Raw genomic sequence first — 27,837 nt, forward strand, 5'->3', positions numbered from 1 at the left:
TTTATCCTGAATTCCCCTCAGAGTGTACCTTCAACGGGCAAGTGCAACAGCTGATGGCAGGCAGACATCCTTTGTTTACTGAAATGGCAGGCAATATTTTTGGGGGCCACAGATAAGAACTTTTAATGTAGTTGAAAACAGAATTTAAGCTTGAGTTCTCTGGGACCTCAATTGTCTTCATCTGTCAAATGGGTATAAATAACCCATGTCACTAGCGTGAAGAGGCACAACTTTTCCCTTTTGAGCTCTTGGCTGACACCCCTTGCAACAGACAAATGAACAAAAGGAAAAACAAGCTGAATAACTCCCTGAGTCCCTACCAAAGGTTGGCAGTATCGTCAGCTAAAGACGGAAGAAAGCTGTAGGGGGGTTGAAGGAGGCCAGTAATGAAAGGGCACAGGGAAAGCACCTAAACAGGGGTAAAGGCTGTTTCGAAGATTTGTTAGCATCTCCTCCGTTCAGATTCTCTTGCCATTTCGTCGACTTTCTCAGACACTGGTGGCTCAGGCCGTGAAGAATCCACTTTCAATGCGGAAGACCTGGATTCGACCCCTGGGTTGGGAAGAATCCCCTGGAGGAGGGTAGGGCAACTCTCTCCGGTATTCTTGCCTGGCAAATCCCCACGGACAGAGGAGCCTGGCGGGCTACAGTCCATGGGGTTGCAGAGTCCATGGGGTCGTGAGAAGACACAGCTGAGCGACTAAGCCCAGCACAGCAAAAAAATGTGTTTTAAAAAACGCGAATTTCCCTCAGGAAAGGGTAAATTCTACTCTGTTTTCAGAGATTCTCTTGTGCCTGCTCTTTCTCAAAAATATTCAGCTCAAGATAATCCTTATGCCAAAGAGGCATATTTTGGGGTGGCATATTGTTACCTTTCAAAAAGAAAGTTTTCTATTTTTATATAACAAAATAAAATTTGCCCAACCTGATTAACCCTCTTCATTCCACATAGAATTCTCACCTTCCCTCTTCATCCACTCCATCGTCCCAATCCCCCCCCCCCTTTTCCTAAATCCTTGTCCCTTTTTAAGTCTTTTTCGTGACGTCAGTTTCTACAATGAAGCCTGAAATGTGTTCTTTGAGGGGATACCTTTCATTCATGTATGCTTCCGAACCCAATTCAGTTCTTTTTTTTAAAAATCTTCCCAAATGCTTAACTAACTGCCTTGCACCTAGCATATTTGTCTGGGGGAAAAATGTTATAAAAACCCTTCTCATTCTCTTATCACTGGATTTCGCCTTTCCTGCTTCACTGTTTCCACCCCAAACAGCTACCGGTCTGAACACAAAGCAGTTGGCAGTGGCCGGTCCACACGGGCGCCGGGCCGGGGAGGCTCGGAACCGGTCTCGAGGACCTGGGCCCCAATCCGCCCGCAGCGAGGACGGCCGGGGCGCTTCGGCCGCGCCCTTCCGCGGGGAGCCCCGCGAGCGCCTGGGGAGCCCGGGTGGGGCCGGCAAGGGCAAGACCTGAGCGCCGCCCGCTCCTGCAGATCCCGGAGCGCGCGTCGCGGGGCCGGCGAAGGGACCAGCGGCCGAGCCGCGCCCCCGCCACGAAGCGACTGCCACGTCAGGACAACTTCACAAAACCTGGGCGAGGGCGGGTGACGCAGGCCGGGCGGCCGCGGCGGCGTGGGGCCCGCGGCCAGACGAGGAGGCTGACCTCCGGCCCAGCCCCGGCTTCAGCGGCACCCCGGCCGGCGCCGGCGCCTGCCCGGCCCTCTGGGAGGCGGGGGAGCAGCGGAGGAGGCGGTGCTACCGCGGAGCCCGCGCCCCCCGCCCCGCCCGCAGCCCCGGCCTGGGCGGGGCGGCCACCGCGGAGGCGCCTCGGCCGGACCCGGTCGGCCCGAACCGAGCGGAGACGCGGGAGGCGGCGACGCGCAGAGGCGGCGGCGGCGGCGGGCCGGGAGGCTGGAGCCGAGCCAGCCACCCGCCATGGAGACCCGCTACAACCTGAAGAGCCCGGGTGAGCGGGGCTGTGGGCGGGGGCCGGAGCCGCGCGGCCGGCGCGATGGGGAAGTGACCCGGGACCCCGGGGACCCGCGCCGCGGTCCCCTCGCGTCGGCCGCCACTCGCCGCTCCGCTCCCGGTTCCGCGCTCTACGCCAGCCCGCCGCCTGCCGGGCTGGTGCAGGCCGCGGAGCCGGGCGGCCCGGCGGGCACAAGACCTGGGGTCTCCCCGCCGCACCGCGACTGCCCTTCCCTCGTTTTCGCCACGTAGACCTGGGTTACCAGCTCATCCCCGGGAACAGGTGTAATGGTGATGGCCGTGAGCAATAGAGATCAACCCCTTGCTCTACCTGCGCCTGGAACACGGTCGTTAGCTCTTCTCGGTCGCCGCCACCGGACTTTTATTAGCTGTTTGTCTCACTCTCATTTGAGGATTTCGTTTCAACGTCCTGTTTGCAGTGTTTGGGGCAAATAGAGAACATAAAGGAGATGTTCTGGACTAAAGCAGTTAACCAAAAAGCTAAGAAAACTAGTCGAGCCATGTACTTTGGAACTAACCATGATTTTAGCCACACTGGTATGATGTATGTATGTCTCTGTTCAGGCATAGAAACTTCTCTTCCTGTATTTAATACCCCTGCTTCATTCACAGAAGCAGCCAAACAATCCTAGCCTCAAATACTTTTCTGGTGTATAATAAAGAAGCGGGCTTGCCTGATGGCTCAGCGATAAAAGAATCCGCCTGCCAGTGCAGGAGACGCGGGTTGGATTCTGATCGGGAAGATCCCCTGGAGGAGGAAATGGCAACCCACTCCAGTAATTCTTGCCTGGAGAATCCCGTGGACAGAGGAGCCTGGCGGGCTACAGTCCATGGGGTGCAAAGAGCCAGAAACGACTTGGCGACTAAACAACAAAATAAAGAAGCCCGAAAAGTAAGCAGCTCTCAGATTAAGACAGGCTTGAAACAAACCTTTGGATTCTATAAGTGGTATTGGATCTGTACCTTGATAAATTTGTTCAGAGGGAGAAACTCCACACTTCAGGTCTAGATAATCCTAATAAAGGATTTTAGTGATGGTTTGGCCAACCTTTATTGGTTCTTTCTTTTTTCTTTTTTCCTACGGAAGAAGCAACTTCTCAGTAAGAATCAGCAAGATCACCATGCTCATGGAGAGAGTCGATACTATGAATCTTGGATTTTTTTAGTGACTTAAAAACATAACAAAGCCTGAGGAAAGCCTGAGGATAGTGATTGAACAGAGCTTTGTTAACTTGAGTGCTGTCAGGCTAAGAAACGTTCTCGGTAACCAAGTGTTGCAGAATCAGTCATAACGTTTGGGGGAGCCACAGACTTAAAAAAAAATCCGCGGAAGGGTTTGGACTCCAAAAAATACGTTTATAGGATTCAATTTCAGTGGATTCACCACCCCTGCCATCCTCAACCCATCTCCTAAGAACACCAGGGGAGGAAAGGGGAGATGAAAGAGAAAGAGGGAGAGAAAAGCTTAATTTTAAGATTAGATGGGGGAATGTTTAGAACGTTAAAATTGTGCTAGATTTTGATAAAAATATGTGGGTAAAACGTAGGGTGACTTTTTGGTCACATGGTACCGAGTTCCTTGAGACAGCTGAGGTACTTAGTGGAATGTCCAGAGAATAATGAAAATGAGTAGCAGTGCCGTTTGGAGTGGTGTTGGTGGGTCCCACGAGATGGTTGTCAGAGGACTGTACTGAATTCTGATAGGTTATTGTACCTGAGATTGTGATAGGCTTTTAAAATCCTTCAGAATTTTTGTTCTGTTTCTACACTGTGGGACCTACTGCAAGGCAGGTGCTGGCTGAGCTCTCTTTGGTAGACATGCTTCTAGCTGTGTAATTTTTGGTTTCATTTCCTCAGAGCTAGTGCTGCTGTTCTAAAAAAGAGTTTTTTAAAACTTTTTTTTTTTTAATTCTACAGATCTACAGATCTTTTGGTGTTCATAGAAAAAGTGAATTAGCCGAAATATGGAACTTATTGAAAGTGCGGGAAGCATAGTGAAAATGTTTTTTTTTGTTTTTTTCTGTCTTGTAATACTTTTTAAGGTAATGAATGCATGAAAGGAAGTGGTTAAAAACGCTGCACAATGTAAGAGCTATAACCCTTTTTCTATCTGACATGGAATTGTCTTAGCAGTATGGATGGGACAATTAAGCTAAGACAATACAAATAACTGGTTAAAGGCCAGTTTGTTAGCATATGGATAGTAAATTTGTTCATTTTATAGATGGAGAATGTATTTTTAATGATTTTTCTAGAATGGACCTGTGATACTGGGCAGAACTCTTATGTGAGGCCACCTCATAAGCCTCTGACTACCCTGTCAGTAGTTGCTTCTGGATCAGGCACCCTGCTCTCTTTTTTGGGTCTGTTCTGGTCTAAGTATCAGGATCTCAGAGTACACAGTAAGGGGACATATGTGTAAAGAATTTCCTGTGGCAAGATTTCTTCAGAAGGGCCCTATCTGCTTGTGCAGCAGATGGCTGGCACATGAGAAGTTGGTGCAAAGGCACCCATTACCTCCATCAGAAATGTAGGAGTCACTCTATCCCTGGGCTTCCCAGGTGGCTCAGTGGGAAAGAATCTGCCTGCAGTGCAGGAGACACAGGAGACGTGGATTTGATCCCTGGGTCGGGAAGATCCCCTGGAGGAGGGCATGGCAACCCACTCCAGTATTCTTGCCTGGAGAATCCCCATGGACAGAGGGGCCTGGCGGGCTACAGTCCACGGGGTCACAAAGAGTCGGATAGACTGGAGTGACCCAGCATACACGCACTCTGTCCATGCCCAGGATATCTGCTGCCCCTTCACGCTGATCATTCTCAAGTTTTAATGTCCGATTTAAAGCCTTCTCCTAGGCTATAGATACACAGAACTTACTGGTGATTTAACATCTTTACCTAGATTTCCCACAAACCAAAAAAAAAAAAAAAATCTCTACAAGGTGTAAAAACCAAAAACCAATCCATTTTCTTTCCTCCCCCTCTTTCCTTATCCCAGGAATTGACAGCCACCCAGGAACCCATGGGAGTCATCTTTGATTTCTTGGTCTACTTTTTTACTCCACTCCCTACCCTGAAACACACACAAATACATGCATTTCCATGTGGGCACCAATGTACAAAGTCACATATATCTAATCAATTACTGTCCATCATCACCAGATCAGTTGAAACAAAATAAAAATTGATTAGGTCAGTCCTCAAATTGGCAAAATTTTAATAGCTTCCTGGTGAAAGTGAAAGTTGCTCAGTTGTGTCTGACTCTTTGCAACCCCATGGACTCTACAGTCCATGGAATTCTCCAGGGCAGAATACTGGAGCGGGTAGCCATTCACTTCAAGGGATTTTCCCAACCCAGGGATTGAACCCAGGTCTCCCGCATTGCAGGTGAGTTCTTTACCAGCTGAGCCACCAGGGAAGTCCCCTCAAATTGACAAAATTTTAATAGCTTCCTGGTAGCTATGGATAAAGTTCAAAGTAGACTGTTTAGCTTGGTCTAGATGGGCTTCCCTGCTAGCTCAGCTGGTAAAGAATCTGCCTGCAATGCAGGAGACCTCTGTTCTGTTCCTGAGTTGGGAGGTTTCCCTGGAGAAGGGATAGGCAACCCACTCTACTATTCTTGTCTGGAGAATCCCATGGACAGAGGAGCCTAGCGGGCTACAGTCCATGGGGTCACAAGAGTCAGACATGACTGAGCAACTAAACACGGAGGGCTGAACCTGATTTGACCCTTGCCTTCCTCACCAGCCTCATCTCCTACCACTCTTATGCTCCTTTGCATTTTCACCATCTACCCATTTTGCCTGAGTGATTCTCCAGATGGAGCAGCTCTTACCTGTATGCCTTGGTCCCTGTTGGAACCTCTGCTTAGAATGCCTTCCGTTTTATTCATGTGAAATTCCTATTAATTCTTCAAGCTTCTTTAAGGTTCCGCCTTGTCCGGCTTCCTTAGGCATACTAAGTAGTCCCTGTAATTGTGCATCCTTGGTCAGTATTTCTGTTTTAATCGTTTTCATGTCTTTCTCTACAAGCTTTTTGAAGACAAGAAGCAGTTTTGGTCATTCTTCTATCTCCATAACTCAGATATTCTTTAAATGTTTGTCAAATATACTACCTTTGCAAGATCTTCCTGGGCAGAAATATCAGTCCTTAAATATTTGCTTAAGTGTCTTCACTGTGGGAGCAGGAAGAGGCTCTTGGGGAGCATAACATTGGCTTCACATCCTTGACAAGCCTGTCTCCTGCATTTTACCCATGCTTTGGAGACTGATGATATCAAGATATTTATTTTCCAAGAGAATATAGATGCATGAGAGTGACCAGTAAATGATCCCCTTTTCCTGGAGCTTTGTCTCCAAAGTCCAGTGAATTACCTGAGCATGTGAAGAATGCTAATGGGCGGCCCTGGGAACCTAGAGATTGGATCCAGAGTGATCATGTGGCCTCCATGAAAAGAAGAAAGCAGGAATGCATGTGCTCCCCACCTTCCTTTCCTTTCTATTACGGCTTATCTTACCGTGGTTGGAGTTCCATTTACAACCTTGCTGAGAGATAAGAGAGGCGCTGGAATGGGAAAAGTCTCCTCACTAGCCATGTGGTAGCAAGAGATGGAGGGTCAGGAGCATCCTGTGCCCCAGCCCTGGTCTCCGGGCAGTCCTTTGAGTCTTGACCACCCCATAGCAGTGACATTTCTTTTGCCAACTTCATATGCTTAAGGCCTGCATTTGAACCAGAGAGAATCATCGAAGGACCTTAAATCCCAGTCCATGTCTGACCTGGGGAAGAGGGAGGGGTGAAAAGGAAAGGAGAATTACGTGAAGAAATTACTGACTTTCATTTGACAGATATAAACATTGCAGCAGAATAAGAATGGGAGACTTTTCAAGTATTTAGAGCTACAAAATGTCAGAGCCAATTTTAATGCAGCTCTAATTCCAGAGTCTATGTTCTTTTTCACAAAAGTGTTCATAGTATATGTGGTTTCAGGAAAAATAGATTCTAAGAACACTAGAATAGTTTCACCTTCTGTTTGACCATGTACTGTGGCTCTCACATGGTACTGTCCTTACGTTGGCCCATGAACTAATAAAATCAGCTTGTTTGATGAAGCCATGTGAAACCATGCACCTCGTATTAAGCCTTGAACTCACTTGGCCAGGGCTTGAACTCAGCCAGAACCCAGAGTCCTCCAACTGGAATCACACATCTGGTTTCAGCACGTAATGAAGCTCAGGTTCTTGATGTCACATCTCAGCAAGAATTCCGTGAGAGACAAAGAGATGGGTAAGAAGTGGATTTAGAGAGAAACAGACTCTACAGACAGAGTGTAGGCCATCACAGAAGGCGAGAGGTGCCTGGGAAGACGATGTGGTTAGCTCTTAGGGGCTGGGTAATTGCACAGGCTAACGAGCGGGAGGGCTGTAATAGCTGTTTGGGGGAAGGGGGCGGGGACTTTTTGGAGTTGGGCCCCGCCCAGTTTTGGCGGAGGACCTGCCCTGGAACCGTCCCGGCGCCTGTCGGTGCTGACGTCTTAGAAAGAGCATAGACATGTGCCGAGGCTCCAGGTCTAGCGGAAGTCCACCTGCATGCATCTTGGGCCCCTTTGGTTCTCATCGGTTTCTGTTGCTGACGGGCCTTGGGCCACGTCGTTCTTTCAGAGGCTGTGCCCTGCCCCTTTCCTCTTGTTTCCGTTGAGCCGATGATTGTTCCTTTAATCTTTCTTGCAGCAGTTCCGACCCTTCCACACATCTCTCATAATATCCATTGGATGTTTATTTTCTTCTCTCCTAATAAACTGAGTGAGGAAGAGGCAGAGAAAAATGTGGTAAGGTGATGGAATGAATAAAATCTGACCGCTTCAGCTTATGCAGCCAGCTGATGAGAAATAAAGAAAAAACAGTTTCCTTGGCGTCTTTGATTGCTGACGGCAGCAATCATGTTAAACTAATAAACTTCATAACAACTTTCATGATTTTATTTATATCTGATAATATTAACTTAATGATATTTTTACATGGCTCTAAACCCAGGGTTTTCAATTCTTTTTCTCTGGACCTCTTAGATAGAATAGGTGGAAGGGGGTAAATAACTTAGAGGCCCTTCCATGCTAGCCTGCTGTTATCTGTTTTACATATTGAGGTTCTCCTTAAACTGTTCTTTGAACAAAGGATTTTATCTCATCAAATACATTTGAAAACCACTGCTTTTAATCAGATCCTTGGAGAGCATTTTGTTGGGGGCAGATACTAATGTTCATTTCAGCTAATATTTGAGAGTTTACTGTGTGCTCAGTTCTGAGGAGACTTCAGTGAAGTAGATGTTATTGAGCACGAAAGACAGGTGTTAATCACAAGTGAGAGGTGAACTTTATAAAAGAGAAATTATAGAGTGTTGTGAGTGGGGACTCAACACGGTCTCCAGAGCGGTGGTTCCCAAACCTGACTGACCACTGGAAATAACCTGGAGAGCATTCCTGGCGTCCACTCTCCTCCCAGGACCCCTCGGGGACTTTTATGTGTCCTGATGGGAATCTAGTCACTCCTCTGAGAGTGGACGAAGGAGGCGTCAAGGAGATCCTTCTGAGTGAATTTCTTAGAGGTCCAGTGAGAGCCAGACTCGATGAAGTGGGGATGGGAGGAGGAGCAGCCCTGAGGACCTGGTGTGTAAGGAGGGAGGTCTGAACCAGAAGGTGGGGCGTGCGCAAAGAACTGAGCAAAGCCCAGTGACTAGAACCCGGGGGTGGGGGGGGGGAGAAACTGGGTCTCAGTGTGTACATGTGTGTAGCATCTGCTCCGCAGAGTCAGACACCGCTGAAGCAGCTTAGCGTACGTAGCATCTAGTGTGAGCTCGGTGAATATTTACTGATCACGCGACCAAATTCTCTGCCTATAGGGCTTAGTTCAGAGTAGGAGATGGAAAAGAATATTAGTAGTTATGGAACAGGGTAGTGACTTAAGAATTTTTTTTCCAACGTAGGAACCCTTGATTAAAGTGAAATTTTATGCAGTCCTGATACACAAGGGGCTGTCTGGTTGTTGATGTGTGAGCTGTTTCTCAGGTGGCCTCTCCCCATCGCATGCCAGTCTGCCCCCGCACATTCACTTTTTTTGTTTCCTTTGCTTTCTCATACCCAGCTGGGTGACTCCTACTGTCTTTCTTTCAGATCTCAGCACCTGACCCCTCTTCTCTTCCGTCCGATCTCAGGTTAGGTGCCCACCTGGGGCGTACCTCTCTCATGGCGCGTGTTAAACTATGTTAGTTTGTTCTCAAGCAGAGTCTCAGAGAGCCTTGAGCTATCTGGTGTTTCTCTGGCTTTGCTATTCTGTATCCTACACCAGTATCCTGACATTTTTTTTAGCACCTGAAGCTTGAGGGTGAGGGGCTGGGATCAAAGGATTGACCTTTGTGAACCACAGGCGAGGAAAGAGGGTACAGATACGCAGGGACTCGAGACTGTCCTGGCTGCTCACAGTCGTCTATCGTGGGGATACAGTCTGCCATTAACTGAAAGAGGTGGAAGAGAAGAGCGCAAATAGGCATGAGATAGTCTTGGGGCGCTACTTGGAAGGTGCTGGGTGGGGTTTACTGGAGAGACATAGGACGTTGTGTGGCATTGGATGCGGCACTCCCTGTCCCAGCGGAGGTGGTTAATAATCCCTCTGTAATAGCATCGATGGGCCTCTGTCCGTGACTTTTTAAACCCCGTTCAGTAATGCTTAGCTGTTTGGGTATAGACTCCAAATTAGAAGATGGTTGGGTTGGCTCAGTTAGAATTGAAGTTAGGGGAGTATGAAAGGGGAACATCTAAGAGCCAAGAGCATGGATCGATGGAAGTGAGTATAGGTATAGGTGGCGTTAAGACAGTTGTGGGGTCAGTGGATTGGAGGTTTTAATTTAGCAAATAATCATTTCAAACAGGAGTTCAGTTAGGGCTGTGGAGATTCAGTGACGTCGGGACAGTGCCATTAAGTCAAAGAAGATGTTGAGTGGAAAGTCCTGAGGCTGAGGATATTAGGGGGTTTACTGTTCATGGGCATAAGTGTCAGAGGCCATGTTTCTCGTTAATGTCGCTGTTTTAACAAGGTGCAGTCGGCCTGCCTGCGTTGAAATCCTAGTTCTGTCGTTTACCAGCTCTGTAACCTTGGACATGTGTAATCTCTCCATATCTCAGTTTCTTCATCTGAAAATGGGGATAAAAACAGCACCTATCTCAGTTGTTTTGAGGATTACTTGAATTAATGTTTGAGTGCCACCTAATAGGGAGTGTATATAAGTACTTACTAGAGAAAAATAGTGCCTCTGAGACTTCCCTATGTATTTAATTTAATATGTCACTCTTCTAGTGCCTAGCTGCCTTTTCTTCCTCCATTATTACTATTATTGCATAATTAAATCATATGCTGTACTCAGTAAGTCCTCTGCACGTTTTTTGTTGAAGTAGGAACTTATCCATTAGGTCTGTAAATCTGCTAATCACATGGAAAAAGTATATTTGAAACGTCTTTGTCTTGTGAATTTTGTTTTAGCTGTTAAACGCTTAATGAAAGAAGCAGCAGAGTTGAAAGACCCAACAGATCACTACCACGCACAGCCTTTAGAGGTCAGTTTCTGTCTCTGTCTTCTGAGTTTCTTAAAGTTATTTTTTCACTGCATTGAGTCATTGTAAATGTGTTTGGTATGCTTTATTGATATATTTTATTCCTTATATTTTCTGAGTATTTTTTAAACTATTAAAAAAAATTAAAGTACAGTTATTTACAGTGTTGTGGTAGTTTAAGGTATACACTGAGTATTTCTGTTAGCCATTCAGAATCAGATGTTTTAGAAGAAGCAGATTTCTGGTCTCTATAAAATGGGTCTCAGGGACTTTCCTAGTGGTCCATTGGTTAAGTCTCCAATCTTCCACGGCAGGAGTTCAATCCCTGATTGGGGAACTAAGATCCCCCATGCCATAGCTCGGCCGGAAAAAAAAAGGTGGGGGCCTCAGATACGAGGGAGGAAAAGTGGAAAGAACTCCAGACTCTTCATCTGGGAGACTCAGCCCCCTGAGGGGTCTCTGCAGCTTGTTTGGGCTTTTTGTACAAACATCTCTACCTCTACCTCAGTCTTCCGGTCTGTGAAAGGAGGGTATTTAAATGTGCCCAGTCTCGTTTTCATGGTAATGGTGAGACTAAAATGTAATAATGTTCGTGCAAGTATTTTGCAAACTATGAAGTACTTGGTATCCAATGATATTAACATATGATGTTAACAGCCTATGAGTTAATATTACTGACCACTTACTAATAAGCTTTTTGGCATCTATGACGGATAAATTTGGAAAGTTTGCTAAAATAATCCAAATTTATAGTAAATTATTTGATTATATAAATAATAATTTTCACTAACTGGGCTTTAGGGGTTATTTATCAGTTTAAGTCTATAATATTTTTAGATCAAATAATTTAATAAAAATAAATTTTTAATAAAAATAATTTAATTAATTAGGTAAATCCACATCCAGAGAATGATCAAGCATGAACTCAGAATAAATATATTTTTAGACATACAAGAGTACAGATTTTCTTCCTTATATTCCTTTCAGAGAAATGTAGTTGACAGTAAACCACACCAAAATAATGCAAAAACTGAATGAAACATACAAAGGAAGATTGAGATTCCAGTAAACCCAGGAGACATTCAAGTGAAGAATTTTGGAATGTGTCAAGCAGTTAGTCCATATTAAAACTTAAGGGTCCAGAAGAGATTTTTCAGAAAAAATAAGTGGAGCTAATGGAATAGGAAATATGTAAATCTATAATCTTATTTATGAACATGTAATGATCTCAGGGGCTTCCCTGTGGCTCAGTGGCAAGCAATATGCCTGCCAATGCAGGAGACGTGGGTTTGATCCCTGGGTCAGGGAGACCACCTGGAGAAGGAAATGGCACCCCACCCCAGTATTCTTGCCTGGAGAATCCCATGGACAGAGGAGCCTGGCGGGCTACAGTCCCTGGGGTTGCAAAAGACTCGGACACGACTTAGAGACTAAACAACAGCAACGGAAATGGTGCTCATGTGTTTTAAAATGTATTAAAAAAATATTTTAGCTCTTATGTGACATGAAAGCTAGATTAAATAGCTTTTACTTATAACTTTTATACTTGAGACATTGTGCGTTAGAAACTGTCCTAGGAATAATATAAAATGTTAATTTTTCTCACCCAGTAATGTTTCTAATACGGTAATAACAACCCAACTTTTTAATGTTATTGATCCCTTTATGCTTGCCGTCTTTGTTCAGGATAATCTTTTTGAATGGCACTTCACAGTTAGAGGGCCCCCAGATTCTGATTTTGATGGAGGAGTTTATCATGGACGAATAGTCCTGCCGCCGGAGTATCCCATGAAACCACCGAGCATCATTCTCCTAACGGTAAGAGTTCTCGGCTGTTTGGAATGCTCCTGGAATAACTCTTCCTGGTGGCTGTAAAGTGTAGTGTGCATATTCCTCTTCACTAATAAACAAAGCGGATCATGATTATCATAACTTTGGGAGACCAGACCTTGGACTATATTTTTTCTGGAGAAAACCCCCAGGAAGTTGAAGCACCTGAGAAGCACCCGTGATGCCCACTGCCGTGGCGTGGTTGTTGGGGTCCGTGACTTAGTGAGCATGAAGTTCTGTGCACAGAGCCTGGCACGCGATGAGCACTCAGGAGAGGGTAGTTACTGCCCTTGTCCTCCTTAATCCCGTTGCCTCCTTCAGCTTTTCACCTGATGCTTTGTCCTTCATTTTCATCTTTTTTTTTTTTTTTTTACAGTTTCCTCATTTTCACATGCAGTTCTTAGAATAAGAATTGATGTAGAGTCCTCAATAAATGTTGGCTATGTTATTACCGTTTATATCTTAGAATTTCTCTCTATCTTCACATGTTTTATCTCCATGTAGAGGAAAGCTATTCATCCAGCTTTCTCTTATCTCTCCTGGGACCTTGTTCTACCAGTAAATTCCTCTCTTAATTGTTAAAGCTTTCCTTCCTTCATTTCCTCTTGTTTATGTGTGTCTGATTATCCTCTAGCTTGAAAGAAGCAAAAATGAAACAAAAACCTTCCCATGTCTCTGCTACAACTTTAAGCTGTAGCTTTTTTTCTCTTTGTAACCTTCAAAACATCCTGACTCTGTAGTGTCATCTCTTGTGTTCTGCTTCCCACACATAGCACTCTGTTGAAACATGCTTACTACGCCAGTCTCAAGAGAGCAGCTTGAGAAATCACCGTCTCTTCTCAGTCTTCATCCTTTCCCATCTAAGTTAAACTTCTGATACACATGGAGTAGCAAATGGTGAAAGACAAAATTAATGTTTTTCCCTATGGTGTGTGTTTATAGTGGAAAGAGCATTTGTTTTAGAGCCAACAGACCTGAATTCTGGCCAGTCATGTCACAGGCAGGTTACGTAATCTCTTTGAAATTCATTTTTCTCAGTTGTCCAAAGGGATGTGTATGAAGAATATAATCATACTGTCAAGTTCCTGATATATAGAAGCTGCTTAATAAGTATTAGGTGATATTGAGAAGTAGTCACGCTGGCAGTAGGTCTGGAGTAGGAGAGCCTGGCGGGGCCCTACTGTGTTAGGAGTCTCTTCTTTTAGTTGCTGGATGGTAGGGAGCGCCATCTGGTCTGGTCTGGTCTGAAGGAAGAGCTGGTACGTGGGGAAACTGGTGGAGGGTATTTGACGCCACAGCTGTTCATCGATGATATCATCATGTATGCTGATGTTCAGTATTTGCTCTTTCTGATTCACTTCTCTCTTTTGAAAAGTCTTCTCCAGCTTTCATTCAGCAAATATTTATTAAACTCGTGTCATGTACCCTGTGTGTGTAGCAGAGAGTAAGTCAAAACTCTGCCTACTTGGAACTTGTATTCTAACTTCATGCCTCTTCTTCCTCTCCTTCTCCCAAGTATGGATATTCTACAAGTTCAGACTACAACTGTTTTCTCTTATTTCTATGAAATGGTTTCATTGATCACCTCTGTGAAAGTCACGTACCAGAAATGCGTTCCCTTCTGTCATTAGCACATCTGTACTTCTGCCTGCCTGCTGGACACCATCAGTAGCTCTTCCACCGAGACAAAACTGAAGTCATTCTCATCTTTCACGTCTGTGTTCCTGTATGGAATTGCATCAGCCTTCTGAGAGGCACTCCCACCTCAGAGCTTCCTCCCCAGGATCTAGTTAGGTGGCACCGAGTCCTTGGTTTTCACCCTAGCCTTGGTACGCCTTCTCTTTCAGCTCCTTCCCAGAACCTAGCACCGCACTAGGCGCAGAGGAGGCTGTCGGGACGTCACTGTATGTCAGTTACTGAGATGGCGGTTGTGCAACTCAGTTTCAAAATGTGCTATGACAGCTTCTAAAAACAGCTTTTATTATTCACTCAGAATCTCACAAGTATTTGTGGGGTATCTATAAGAAGACAAAAATCTGTATCCTGTTAGAGATCCCATCCTTTAAAAATGCTCTAAAAATTATCTTTAAAAAAATTATTTATATGTAAAATATATTTATGCTTATAAAGTATAAAACATTAAACACACACATACATAATTTTTTAAATGCCTTATTTATTCCTAAGGCTAATGGACGATTTGAAGTAGGCAAGAAAATCTGTTTGAGCATCTCAGGACATCATCCTGAAACTTGGCAGCCTTCATGGAGCAGTGAGTATTTACAGTGAATACAAGTTTTACAGAACTTGAGTCAATTCATAATAATAAGATATAATACTCTCTCGAGATTGAAGCTGTTTGGGATAAATAATTTTTTATTATTGAATAAATAATAATAGTGCTTTTCCCTGTCGGGATTTTTGCATCATGTTAATACAGTTCCCTACTTGTACCTCTTCAGTGAAACTCTGAGTCTTTTTTTCCTTTTCAGAGTAGACCCAGTTCCTTTTGCAAAGCAACTCAGATTGGTGTTTACTTTTTATTTCAGTAAGAACAGCATTATTAGCCATCATTGGGTTTATGCCAACGAAAGGAGAGGGAGCCATAGGTTCTCTGGATTACACGCCCGAGGAGAGAAGAGCCCTCGCCAAAAAGTGAGTGCTGCCTTCCCTCGTTCCGCGCTGCGAGCGCCGTTCTGGACGCCGGCCGCGAGCAGACAGGCTCTGCTCCTTGTGTGGCTCACCCTGGCGCCGTAGGACCTGGACTTAGTTTTCCTGGCTTAGAAATTTAGTTGTATTAATGTCCCCAGGAGTGATCAGACTCTAAAGAATTTATTTCATGCTCTCTAGCTTTAAAAAGTAGTTGGTAATACCAGCCTACAGTGCACAGTATCTTCTAGAAGACAGTACTGGTCACTTACCTCCACTTGGGCAGTGTTACGGGTAGAAAAGAGCCGCAGTAATGATGTGTATGTTGCTTTCCGTGAAGATTTTAAAAACCTTTTTGAAGGCAGGGAAGAAACCCACTTTATCGTCTTTGTATCTGTAGCATCTGCCTCATAGCAAGTGCTCAACAAGTGATCTGGAATAAAGCCAAGGAGATTTTCTTTATCGAATGGGAGTTCGCCAGCAGTTTTGCCGTCTAGGTTTTAGGCACATTCTGTCTGTATAGCCCAGAGGAGTGATTAGGTGCAGAGGAGCCTCTCCTTTGTAGTGTGGAGACCAGTTCTTGAGTTTGACCTTGTTCTGTCCTGAACTTTGCTGCCTACCACCCTCCAGATCTACTATGTTTAATTAAATGACAGTATGTCTTACCCTAGCACGGCCTCGCTGGTGGCTCAGCGGTCAAGAATCCGCCAGGAGTGCAGGAGACACGGGTTGGATCCCTGGGTTCCATCCCTCAGGAAGGTTTGATAGACTCCCTGTTTTATCAGCAACTTGTCTTTTAAAGATTGTTCCCAAGTTCGGAATATACCCTGTAGCTACTATTCACAGACTATAGTATGTACTTTGAATACATAGCATTTGTTTTGATCTCCTTTGTTGACTTTCTAAATTGATTCTTATATCCAATTCATTTCATGTAAAAGGTTAAAAAAAAAATAAGGCTTTTTTTGTTTAGACTTCTCACTATATATAGTCTAGGTTCTTAGTCTGTGATAAAGGCTTTCTAAAACATGATTTTGCATTGAGCCATGGTAGCATACTGTCCTTATGGATAAACTAATGTATTAAAAATAAACTTTCTCCTTTAAACTTCATCTGACTTCTCAGTTAAAAAATGAACACATTTTGGGACGTTGCCGGCAGTCTCGTGGTTAAGATTCCACACTTCCACTGCAGGGGGCGAGGGTTCTTTCCCTGGTCAGGGAACTAAGATCCCACACGCTGCTCAGCACTACCAAAAAATAGAGGGGAAAAAAAAAGTGAACACACTTTAAGATAAATAATTTGGATACAACTGATTCTCAAAAGGATATGGACAGCAATGCTACTTCTAGTGAAACAAAAAATATTCATCAGTACTAAATTAGTAAAGCTTTTACATGTGTTTTGTTTACATGAAATTATAAATAGTATGTTCTTTATAATAGTATGTTCTTCAAGATCTAAGAGTTTTATTATGTTGAACTAGAAATATGACAAAATAGTTTTTGTAAAAGTTTAGTAATGTAACAGTGTATTATACTGATTTACTTCTAGTCATACAAAAAAGAAAATGGAAGCATAGAAAATCAAATTAATATTAGGAAATAGTCTAGTTAACAGGCTTATTTTGAGCCTCTATTTATTATAATGAATGATAAATTTCATTGTCTGGATTGTCCATGAATTGTCTTTTATCTTTCAAATTGTACTGCTATTTAGATGAGTAGAGTTGTTGAGTTTTTCCCCTGGAAATATCTGTAAATAGTATTCAATTTTTTAAATTTTTTATTGGCCACACCAAAAGAATATGGGATCTTAGTTCCCCGACCAGAGATCAGGCCCACGCCTATGGCAGTGAAAGCACTGTCTTAACCACTGGATTGCCAGAGAATTCCCAGTTTGAGCTTTATAATGGACTTTTTACACAGACTTAATATAGGCTTGTTGTGTGTGAACTTAAGGACAGTGTAGTTAAGCAATTTGTATGCTGTCTTATAGATCTGAAACTTTTCTTTTAAAGAGGTAGTATATTGGGAAAAAATGAAATCTAAACCCTGATATATTTTTTTAAATTTCAGATAGCTAAAATTGAGGTATAATTGACATGGATTTTCTTAAAAAACAAATTTAACTTGTGTGTTTGTCTTTGAACTATAATTATTGCCAAAATTATCTAATTTACATGTAGGAATGTGATATGGAGTTGTCCAGTGTTCTTTTAAATTTAATCACTCAGTATTTGAGTATCTTAGATAGATCAACTTTTGAGTATCTGATTTATATCCATCAAAAAATTGCTTCCTACCAGATCACAAGATTTCTGTTGTGAGGGATGTGGCTTTGCCATGAAGGATGTCCTGTTGCCTTTAAAATCTGGAAGCGATTCAAGCCAGGCTGACCAAGAAGCCAAGGAACTGGCTAGACAAATCAGTTTTAAGGTACTCTAAATTTGTAAATAAATTCTAACTATGAAACCCTTTTGTTGTGTAGCCAAATTTTGGATAGAAAGTAAAGCAGTATAGTTCCATTGTACTGAGATCTTTACAAATTATTTTCCTTATTACAAAACTAATATATTTTTAGAAGCAGCATTATAGCATAGTAATAGTTAAAAGCTTGGACTCTGGTGTACTCTGCCAGGGGTCAGATCTCAGCTTTGCTAGTAGTAGGACATGGGCCATATTGCTCATATTGTACCTTTTTCTCATCTGTAAATAAATAATGGCACTTGTATGGTATTATAAGGATTGAGTAAATTCTCACAGTAGAGCTGTCTGGTGCATAATAAATTTTAACTGTTATTATAGGAACTACAGATAAGCAATAAGGGGGAAATGACAAGCATGCATAATCCCACCCCCACGCAACAGTTGCTATTAATATTCTGACGTGTCTCTCATATCCTTTTGTTCTGCGTCTGTTTTGCGCAAACATTTAATTACTTCTGGAATTTAATTAGCTCCATCAGAAAAGTCAGCCTGCATTAAGCAGCAAGCTGCCTCCTCCCTTGTCTCACCTTTCTACATCCTGTATATCCTTCCATGTCCAGGTCTTGGGAGAAAATTTTCCGTCTGTTTTATTGTGGTGCCCGAAAGAGGAGGTGCTTAATAAATGTTGGTTATTTTCTTCCTTCTGAGGATTCCTGTTGTACTTAACATTACTTCTTTGAAAATTTTAGGGCCAAATGTCTCTTGTACATCAGAATTTCAGATTTTAGAAAATATTAAACTTGCACTAACATGCACAGTGGGATCTGGGGCAGCTCCTAATAATCAAATCTATTAATATCTCATCAGTAAACTTGGGAATATTTACACTAATGTGAAAATACATATACTGTTATTAACCTCACATGTCAGATTATGCCTAAAAATTACAAAAAACTTTATAGTTTTTAGAGCTTTTTGGAGTGGACCGTGAACCACGAGTATTAGTTTTGTCCCTCACCAAGTAGCAGCTCCTTGAGAACAGGTATCGTCTACTCCTCCTCCTAAATTACCAGCACGGTGTTGGACACCATGAGTGTTCAGAGCTTACCTGATTGATAGTTGATATTAAAGTAGTAATTAAAATAAAATAAATAGTTAAACCCAAGAGAGAATTGAGTAGGTTGTGGGTTATCCTGTACATCTCCTCTTGTGACACTGCTCTTGGGTGTATCTTTTTTTTTTTATAGGCAGAAGTTAATTCATCTGGAAAGACTATTGCTGAGTCGGACTTAAACCACTCTTTTTCACTAAGTGATTTACAGGATGACACACCTGCAACATTCCAGGGAGCTACAGCAAGCACATCGGTATGGCCCTTGTCTGTTACATCTGTATCTGTACCGTCATAATTATTTGCAGTAGGAAGAGGAGATCTCTAGATGAAGTATCTGAATATTTTGGTCCTCCTAACAGATTCGAGACAAGCTCTCCCTCTAATGAATTATAGTGTCTTAAAACAAGTTATTCATATTTTCTGAGTCTTCTTTTTTGTTAAATGGAGCTGGACCAAAACAGATTTAGGTCCTGTTGTCCTTCCTTTTCTATAGAGAGGACAATAGGACCTAAATAGGACCTTCCTTCTATTGACATGACTTTTCTGAAAAGTTAGTTTCAGTATAGTGCTAGACTCTGAATAAAATGAAATATACGTTCATTAGCCACTTTCTCAATAGGTGCTCTGTCTTTGGCAGGTTTCTTAAGCTGCGTTAAGGCCCTGACTCAAAGGCCTGGAGTCAGAGATTTGCCTTAGACGGTCTCTGTCCAGTAGGACAGCCACTAGCCACATGTGGCTCCTTGAGTTTACATTTACCTTATTAAAACTCAGAGGGTGAAGAGTCTGCCTGCAGTGCAGGAGACACAGAGGCTCTGGTTTGATCCTGGGTTGAGAAGATCCCCTGGAGGAGGAAATGGCACCCCACTCCAATATTCTTGCCTGGAGAATTCCACGGACAGAGGAGCCTGGCAGGCTAGAGTCCAAAGAGTTGCAAAGAGCCAGATACAACTGATCGACTAAGAATGCATGCGCACACTTTCTTGGGATCACTTCCCAAATAAACTACTTGCTCTTATTCAGAATTAAGCTAAATTAAAAATTCAGTTCCTTAGTCACACTGGCCACAATTCAAGCATTCAAAAGTGCCGAGTGGCCAGTGGCTGCCATTCTGGACAGCATAGATACAGAACATTATTGTCATCTCAAAAAATGTTCTGCTGGACAAATGCTGCCTTGCGCATAGTAAGTGTCTAGTAAATAATCACTGAAGGAAAGATTCCATGGGCGCTGTGGGTCTTATTAGTTGTGCCCTGACCTATTGTCTCGGAGAAGGCAATGGCAACCCCACTCCAGTACTCTTGCCTGGAAAATCCCATGGGCGGAGGAGCCTGGTGGGCTGCAGTCCATGGGGTCACGAAGAGTTGGACACGACTGAGCGACTTCCCTCTCACTTTTCACTTTCCTGCATTGGAGAAGGAAATGGCGACCCACTCCAGCGTTCTTGCCTGGAGAATCCCAGGGACCGGGGCGCCTGGTGGGCTGCCGTCTATGGGGTCGCACAGAGTCGGACACGACTGAAGTGACTTAGCAGTAGCAGCAGCAGACCTATTGTCTAAACATTAGTGGGTCTTGGTCATTGGAGAGACCCATTAAGAAAATGTGACTGGATTATTGCTAAATAATTAGGATTATAGGGAAAAAACATTGACTTTACTTTCTATATATGAGATGAACTGTCTTTTTGGTAACAGGTTGTTTGGTTGAGTAGCCACATCTTTCCCCGCTTCCCCAGTTTAGAGAGGATGTTAAAGGGTCAGGAAAATTAAAATAGAAGCTGGGCAAATACTGATTTGCCCAGGCAAATATAAAGTGGGATTGAGTGGTCCTGTCCCATTCCAGAGACTGAGATGGGTAGAAAAAAGTGGGGTGGAGAAAGCAGGAGAGAGGGTACTGTAAAGTAAATTCTTGGAGGGGACTGGAGAAGGAGGTATAAGAAAAAAGCATGTGCTAGGAGATTAGCTATTTTTATGTGTTGCCCATGTAATTGTATGTTATAGAGGGATATAGTGAATTAATTTTAGTCAATATATGTTTTAGCTTGAAATATTTAAAAAAATATTCAGACTACTTTTCACCTTTAGAATTCTAATTGTTTTCTATATCACAAATAGTTTTTTTTAAAAAAATAGAACCATCCTATTGCAGAGAGAAGGAGGGTGGTCACCTGTAAAGACAGTCTGCTAATACTTTGTGGTATATTTAAATCTGTCTTTAGTCTATTTTAAAGCTGTGTCAAGTTCCCTGTTGCATATTCCAGTTGAAATTTGTTTTACAATTACTGATTGTCTATTTCACTTCCCGGAATGTACGTCCCTTGAGGATCAGGCCTCTCTGCTGCACTGTACCCCTAGTGCCTGGCACAAAGCCTTGTATATAGTAGGTCGTGTTTGTTGGTTGAATAAATGAATCTGAGGATTGGCACTTTAAAAATATACTAGGAATACAGGTAAAGAAATGACAACGTTTAGTAAATTAGATCGCAAAAACAATAGTTTTGTTATTACAATATTATTTTCTATTTTGATTTCTTCCTTATTTTTTCTTCCAGTTTTAGCAGTGTAATTGACATACACCACTCTATAAATTTAAAGGCACACAGCGTAATGATCTGACTTACATATACCATGAAATGATTACCACAATAAATTTAGCAAATATCTAGTAGCTCATAGATACAAAATGAATGGAAAAAGAAACTGTTTCCGTTGTGATGAAAACTCTTAGGATTTACTCTCAATAACTTTCATATGTAACAGCAATGTTAATTGCATTAATCATACTGTACATTACATCCTTAGGACTTATTTATCATAAAACTGGAAGTCTGTACCTTTTGACTGCCTTCATCTGTTTGTCCTACCCCTCTGGTAACCATAAATCTGATCTCTTTTTCTCTGAGTTTGTTTTTGAAGTTTAATCTACCGGCAATACTATGTTAGTTATATGCACAACGTGGTGATTTGGTATTTCTATGCATTACAAAGTGATCACCACCCATTCTGATTTTAAAGTACCTAACACAGAACTCTTCTTCATAGGTATAGGTAATTAATTGATACCAATTCTGGTTAAAACAATAAATTGCATATAGTTACAAGTTTAGCTCTTAATTATGTTTACGTACAGATTATCTGGGAGTGTGATTATATAATTTGATCACTAGGGAGGTACCTGAAACCTGGTTTTGGCTGGAGGTGGCTGCTTTACATGCCGGTATAATATGAATTCACTGAGATGTTATACGTCAAATCCCAGATAAGCTACGTTTTTTTATCCTTGAGGGGGCGAGAGATTGCCCACAGTCTAAATACAGCAGATAACATCAGGCCATCTGTTGCTTTTTGATGCAGATTTTTTAGCTCTGTAGAAATGGGAACAATACTGATGGTTGACTTATGTTCTTCCAGTCTATCAGTTTTTTTTCTTCTTCCCGAGATTGAGGTTCTGAATAAGCCATTCCATTTTGTATTAAGAAGCAAACACAAAACTCCCTTATAGATGCTAAACTATAGAAAATTTTATACGTATTACAAGGGATTTATCTGTGACTGTGACATATATATTTAAATGTAATTTAATTGGATACAAACGTCACATATTTTTATGTTCCCAGAAATGATCATTTCATCTTAATAAAGGAAACAGAAACAGTTCTCACTTAAGTATACATTCTGTGATACGTGTTTGAACAAGTTTAGGTAAACAGCAAAGATTTAAATGTTGTGCCACCAAACCTATGGTGTTTTGAAATGGCCAAGCCCAACTTGTTTCTGCATCTGCGGTTCAGTAAGACCACCAAAACTGTCCAGTTAGTCCTTCAGCTCCAATCTAGAGTCTTCTGGGTCTACAACACTGAAGTCATACAGTTTTACCGTGATGTGATTGTTTAAAATAGGGATAATTTCATAATAACACAGCACTAAGTTTTAGTTAGTAATGTATCATCCAAAAGGAATCTGAAATTTAGGAACCTATTTAAAGCAGTGTATCTACATAAATATTTCCATGAAGTACACATACTAAAATGTCATCTAAAGTCATTGTTTGAGGGATTGTTGTTCTAAATACATTAATCATACTAATAAAATTGTGAGAATTAGTCCTAAATAAAGTCATGACTTTTCTTTTGTTAACCTGAATCTGGAGTCTTCAAAGGGATGTATCGATAGTAATATTAGTAATGCCTAAGATTTAATAAGCAATTGTGTACCCTTTGCACTTTATATCATTATGCTGTTTAATCTTCACAACTGCTGAACTGGATATTACCCTTGTACAAGAGAGGGAGCTGAGTCTTCGGTTAAATAGCTTGCTCAGGGTCACACATCCGTGAAGTGGTGAAGCCAGCCCAGTGGTGATAAGACTGCGTGTGTTAGTCCTGGTCAGGCTTGTGTTCGCCACTCAAACTGCTGGAAAAAAGCAGCGCCTGTGAATAAAAGCTTTAAGACGAGTCAGTCTCTTATGCTGGTTTCTGGGTTGACTCTGCCGCCTCCCGTTTTATTTTTCTTAAGAACCCATCTCCCTGTAAGCCTCGAGTGCTTTTGCTGTGTCAGACCCTTCTGTCCTCTTGGCTGAACGGCGGGAAGAACGGGAGATTTCAGGTGCACGGGGGCTCTTGCCTTGGTCACGGTAGCTCAGTTCACCTCCGTCAGTGTTAAACCTCTGCGTGATGCAGCGTGACAGTGTAAGGCCCATAAAACGCGGTCCTCGTGGGCCTGCTCTTCAGTGAGCACCTTTCTCCTGAGCCCTGGAGCAGGGAAGTCCCAGTTCTGCCTCTGTGTTATGGGCCACTACGTGTGAGTGCTTCCAAAGGAGAGTCTTAAGAAACTCAGATTATTTACATCTTTTAATGTTGGGGTGATGTCGGAATTAAAGTGTCTTCTGTAGATAAGTAAGATCAGCAGTTTATTCCCTATTGTTTATAGCTGTTGTCAGGACAAAGCTCATTCCCTTACCTGTTTTTTAAAGAAGTATTTGAATTATATTTTTAGATTCTTTTTTTCTTCTAAATACTGAAATTTTCTATAATGAAAAGTATTTAAAATCTTTTGTATTTACTCAATTTAAAAAGTGATTCTGAATAAAACATGCATTCTTACTTATTTGAAAGAATGTGTGTTGACTCTATTATAATCAGTATAAAGTTTTCAATACAATAAAGACTTTGGTTACTAGAGGTAGAGTTAAGGTATCTATATAAGCAAAATGAAATTCACATTTTGTAGAGCTTTCTTGTCTCTGTGTGTGTGTGTGTGTATGTGTGTGTGTGTGTGAGTTGCTTAGTCGTGTCCGACTCTGCAACCCCATAGACTGTGGCCCACCAGGCCCCCCGTCCATGGGATTCTCCAGGCAAGAACACTGGAGTGGGTTGCCATTTCCTTCTCCAAAAGGAACTATAGAAAGAAAGAAAGTGAAGTTGCTCAGTAGTATCTGACTCTTTGCGACCCCATGGACTGTAGCCCACCAGGCTCCCCCATCCATGGAATTTTCCAGGCAAGAGTACTGGAGTGGGTTGCCATTTCCTTCTCCATTCTTGTCTGTAAACCACATTTATGACTTTGAATCACTTGTTACCACGTGGTGTTTATGCTTTGACCAAGCATTCATTGAAAGGATAGAAAGCAGTTGACGTCCAGGGCTTTGTAGAGGGCACCTCCTGAGTCTCCCATACCTACCTCCACATTTTTCTCAGCACATACCCAGGGTACTCTTGACAATAGTTCATGCTTTACACTCATAAAGTAACATAGTTCAAACACACAGTAAAGAGTTCTGAACTTGTGTTCAATTCAGTTGATGGGGATTGTGAGAAAGGATAAACCTGTTTTGAAAACCACATCTAATTTTTATAACAGTATTACTATGTAGAACATATGGTTTGAAATTATTTCCTATCTTCTATGATTGTTGATGTAGTAAGATAACATTGGAGGAAGAATACTGTTGAGAGTTGTCCTTTTTTGCCATTTAGAATATGGTAAATCTTTATGTAGAAAGTGGGAATCAAATTGCTTCTCTCCTTGACTTCTGAAAGAAGGGCAGTACTCAGATGCCTGGCAGATACTGCTGGAATTGCAGTCAGAGGAGAGTACAAAGCCGTCTGTGAAGAATGTGGATAAACTCTGTCCTTGTCTTACTTGTTGCGGGTAAATTCCTCCTCCACCTGCAAGCACTCAGAATAAGTTGTGTTGCTGGCTTATTCAGGAGGGTGAGTTACTCATCTCAGCCTTCAGAGATTTCTTGGTAGTTTTTCCTTACTGCTCTGTGATATTGTGTACTCTTGAATAGCCTGTATGTATTATACAAGTTTGCTTTGCCAGTTTCAAACTGACTTTCTTAAAATTTCGTAGTATGGAACCGAGAACCCCTCAGCAGCATCCCTTCAACAGCCTGCCCCACCCGTAGCTAAGAGTACCTCCATGAGCCCTCGACAGCGCCGGGCCCAGCAGCAAAGTCAAAGAAGGTCGTCTACTTCCCCAGACGTCACCCAGGGCCAGCAGCCAAGAGACAACCACACCGACCACGGCGGGTCTGCTGTCTTGATTGTCATCTTGACTTTGGCATTGGCAGCCCTTATATTCCGACGAATATATCTGGCCAATGAGTACATATTTGACTTTGAGTTATAATATTGTTTTGTGTCTTAAGAGCTGTGACTCAGCTGCTTCATTAAACATTCTGCATTGGGTATAATCTAAGAATTGTTTACAGAATAATTATTTTATATTTACCCTTCATTCCTTTTTTGATCCTTATAAATTCAGTATAAATATATCTAGACATTCAGTGTCCTGCTTAGTTTAAGGGACTGGAAGTCAAAGTCCCTTGTGTCTCTATCCAACCTGCTCTACAGGGAAATAACTTATTTGCTGTTTTTCACGCCTCAGCTTTTCTTTATGTAAATTTGTGATACTTTTCTGTATAGCCCTTTGGAATTTTTGGATGAAAGATGGTATTTTAAGTTCCAGTGAGTATTACTAGTTACTCAATACCCTTTATTGAGTACTCTGTCTCTACTTATGTAGAATGATATGGGGATAAGAGTTGAAAAGGGAAAATAGAACTCCTCAAATAGCTTGCTTAAAACGTATTCATGTGAGAGATACTGGGATTGCCCATTCTATGACTGACTCTATGTCCTAAACATTCTTTGGTGAAATTAACTATTTTGGTCAAACATTTCTGAGGAAATGAGATTACATCTTTATTGCTGGATGTTATTTGAAGGGGAAATAATGCTCTGTAACCACTTTGATATGCTGTATCCCCTTCTCTCCAGTTCACACACAAGATTTTTTTAAAAAAGAAGGAAAACAATCCTCCTTAGATCTTTGAAATAAGGAAGGAAGTGTCCAAGCCAGGAAATTGCTTGATTTTCTTCCCAAAGTTAAATGGGAGGGTCTTAAGATTTGAATGTTTGCTCTACTTGGACTTGGATGTCTTTTGAGTTGTATTATATTCCTAGCTTTATAATCACTATAAATTTAATTATTTTAGTAATATGCATAATATTGAACTATTTCATGTACCATTTTAATAGAAAAGCTCAGGGCCCATGTAACAGGGATAGAAATTAGAAAAACCTCTACTTAGAATTGCCTACCTAATCAAAGCCCAAGAGATCATTTTCATGCAAAAATCAATATATAACTTAGTGCTAGCTAGCTCCACAGACTCTAGTAGATAATTTAAACTATCATCGTAAATAATGCCTGGTAAGAACGTATAGTCACAGGAAAACATTGCCTTCAGCATGTTCTGTAGCAGCATTGAGGGCACTCGCGAGAGTATTGCTAATGAAGATTTAATTTTTAAATACAGGCAGTCCCCAACTTTCAAATAGGTTATGCTCTAAAAGTGCATTTGTAAGTTATTATTATTATTTTTTTTTACAACTCAGTGTTGTAAATTGTGTTTAGGTTCTAGGCAAGACGACAAAAGTTAGTCCATAATGTATCTTGAGTACTTTGGAGAGTGGTATTTATAAAGTCCTTATGTGGTTTATTATGGGCAATATAGAAACAATTTATAAAATGATTTTAAAGGCCAATTTAATTTTTACTCTTGCTCTCATAGGGCTTTGGTTCTATGAACTGTTAGACACAATTTGTTTTCATTTGATAGCCCAGTTTATGTCTGTATCTAAAATAAGAACATATTGTATACTATGATATAATGCACAGTTTTCATAAATTTTAATAAATTATCATTTTTAAAGTCTTTACAGATTGTTACTGTTCTGTCTACAGCTGAATTTGGTAAAGTCTAAAAAGCCTAAGGACTTTATGAAGACCTCCTATGTCAGAAAAATTATAGGTTAGTGTCTTAGAACTTTATTGCCCTGAGAACTGAAGTCTTGGTTTGGAATGTAAGGTATCAGGGGCATTGGTTCAGTGGTCTCCTAGCAGGAGGTCTCTGACTCACCTGGGCAGCACCAGGTCACGTTATCACCTAAGAACATCCCCCCGTCTCAGCCTAGGCTGAGCTAAACTGTGTGCTAGGGACAGTCTCTCCTGCTTTCCCTCTGAGCCAGCCTCAGTCTGGGTGATAGTGTTGCATGCGTTCATGGGGTGTATGTGCACTTAGAACTGATGGAGAGGACGGCACGTCACACAGCTCCTCCTCTGCCTGAGTTGGCCTCTCATCCCTCACTCATCAGCTGCCAGGCCAGCTTCTCCTTTGTTTTTTTTTTTTTTTTGGCACCTGATACACATATCGGAAAGTGGCATATCTTTTGCTTCTTCCCTTTCAGCTCATGTTGCTACTTAAAAATCCTTAAGTTGTCGATCTGACCCCCATCGTGGAGTTAATGAACAAAATTGGTCTTTGGAGCCATTTCTTAACATCCCGATAAAGGGCTTCTTCAGAAAACCATTATTTTTAAAGCCCCACTGTAATCCCTTATTTATAGCATAAGGCTAGGAAAAAACGTGTGATCTGGTAGATAAAGGCTTAGGACTCCTCTCCCAAATCCTCAGGTTTAGGTAACTCATGACTGTTTTTTTGACCAACACAGCACGTACAAGGGTAGTTAAAATAGCATGCATGCTTGAAAAAACATGTCTGTTTTGCCTGTAACTGTTTAAGCCGGTGAAACCTTTTAAATTTAATGTATTGTGGGCTTTTATGTAGCACTTTACATTTTCATGCTGCTTATAGTTTAATTCTACTGAAATAAATGAATTTCATCAAAATTCTCAACTGCTTTTTAAAAAACAAAATCCTTTAAGTTTG

The 27,837-nt window shown here is 41.9% G+C and overlaps 1 protein-coding gene across 1 annotated transcript; it reads left to right on the top strand.

Moving 5' to 3' along the window:
- Positions 1-1,661: 1,661 nt before the first annotated feature.
- Positions 1,662-27,797, top strand: UBE2J1 (ubiquitin conjugating enzyme E2 J1). The gene is made up of 8 exons (XM_043889982.1): positions 1,662-1,963; positions 10,511-10,584; positions 12,268-12,399; positions 14,599-14,683; positions 14,961-15,066; positions 17,369-17,498; positions 18,737-18,856; positions 24,954-27,797. Exons 1-8 carry the CDS (start codon positions 1,933-1,935, stop codon positions 25,230-25,232), a joined length of 957 nt encoding a protein of 318 aa, XP_043745917.1. The 5' UTR covers positions 1,662-1,932; the 3' UTR covers positions 25,233-27,797.
- The last annotated feature ends 40 nt before the right edge of the window (positions 27,798-27,837 follow it).

Source organism: Cervus elaphus, chromosome 28 (assembly GCF_910594005.1).
Source record: "Cervus elaphus chromosome 28, mCerEla1.1, whole genome shotgun sequence".
Classification (NCBI taxonomy): Eukaryota; Metazoa; Chordata; class Mammalia; order Artiodactyla; family Cervidae; genus Cervus; species Cervus elaphus.

Excerpts from the sequence above, each read along its gene's own strand:
- UBE2J1 (XM_043889982.1), top strand. The coding sequence starts at position 1,933 with ATGGAGACCCGCTACAACCTGAAGAGCCCGG. Across the intron at positions 10,585-12,267 it reads ACCACGCACAGCCTTTAGAG|GATAATCTTTTTGAATGGCA; the intron begins GTCAGTTTCTGT and ends GTCTTTGTTCAG. Across the intron at positions 18,857-24,953 it reads GAGCTACAGCAAGCACATCG|TATGGAACCGAGAACCCCTC; the intron begins GTATGGCCCTTG and ends AAAATTTCGTAG.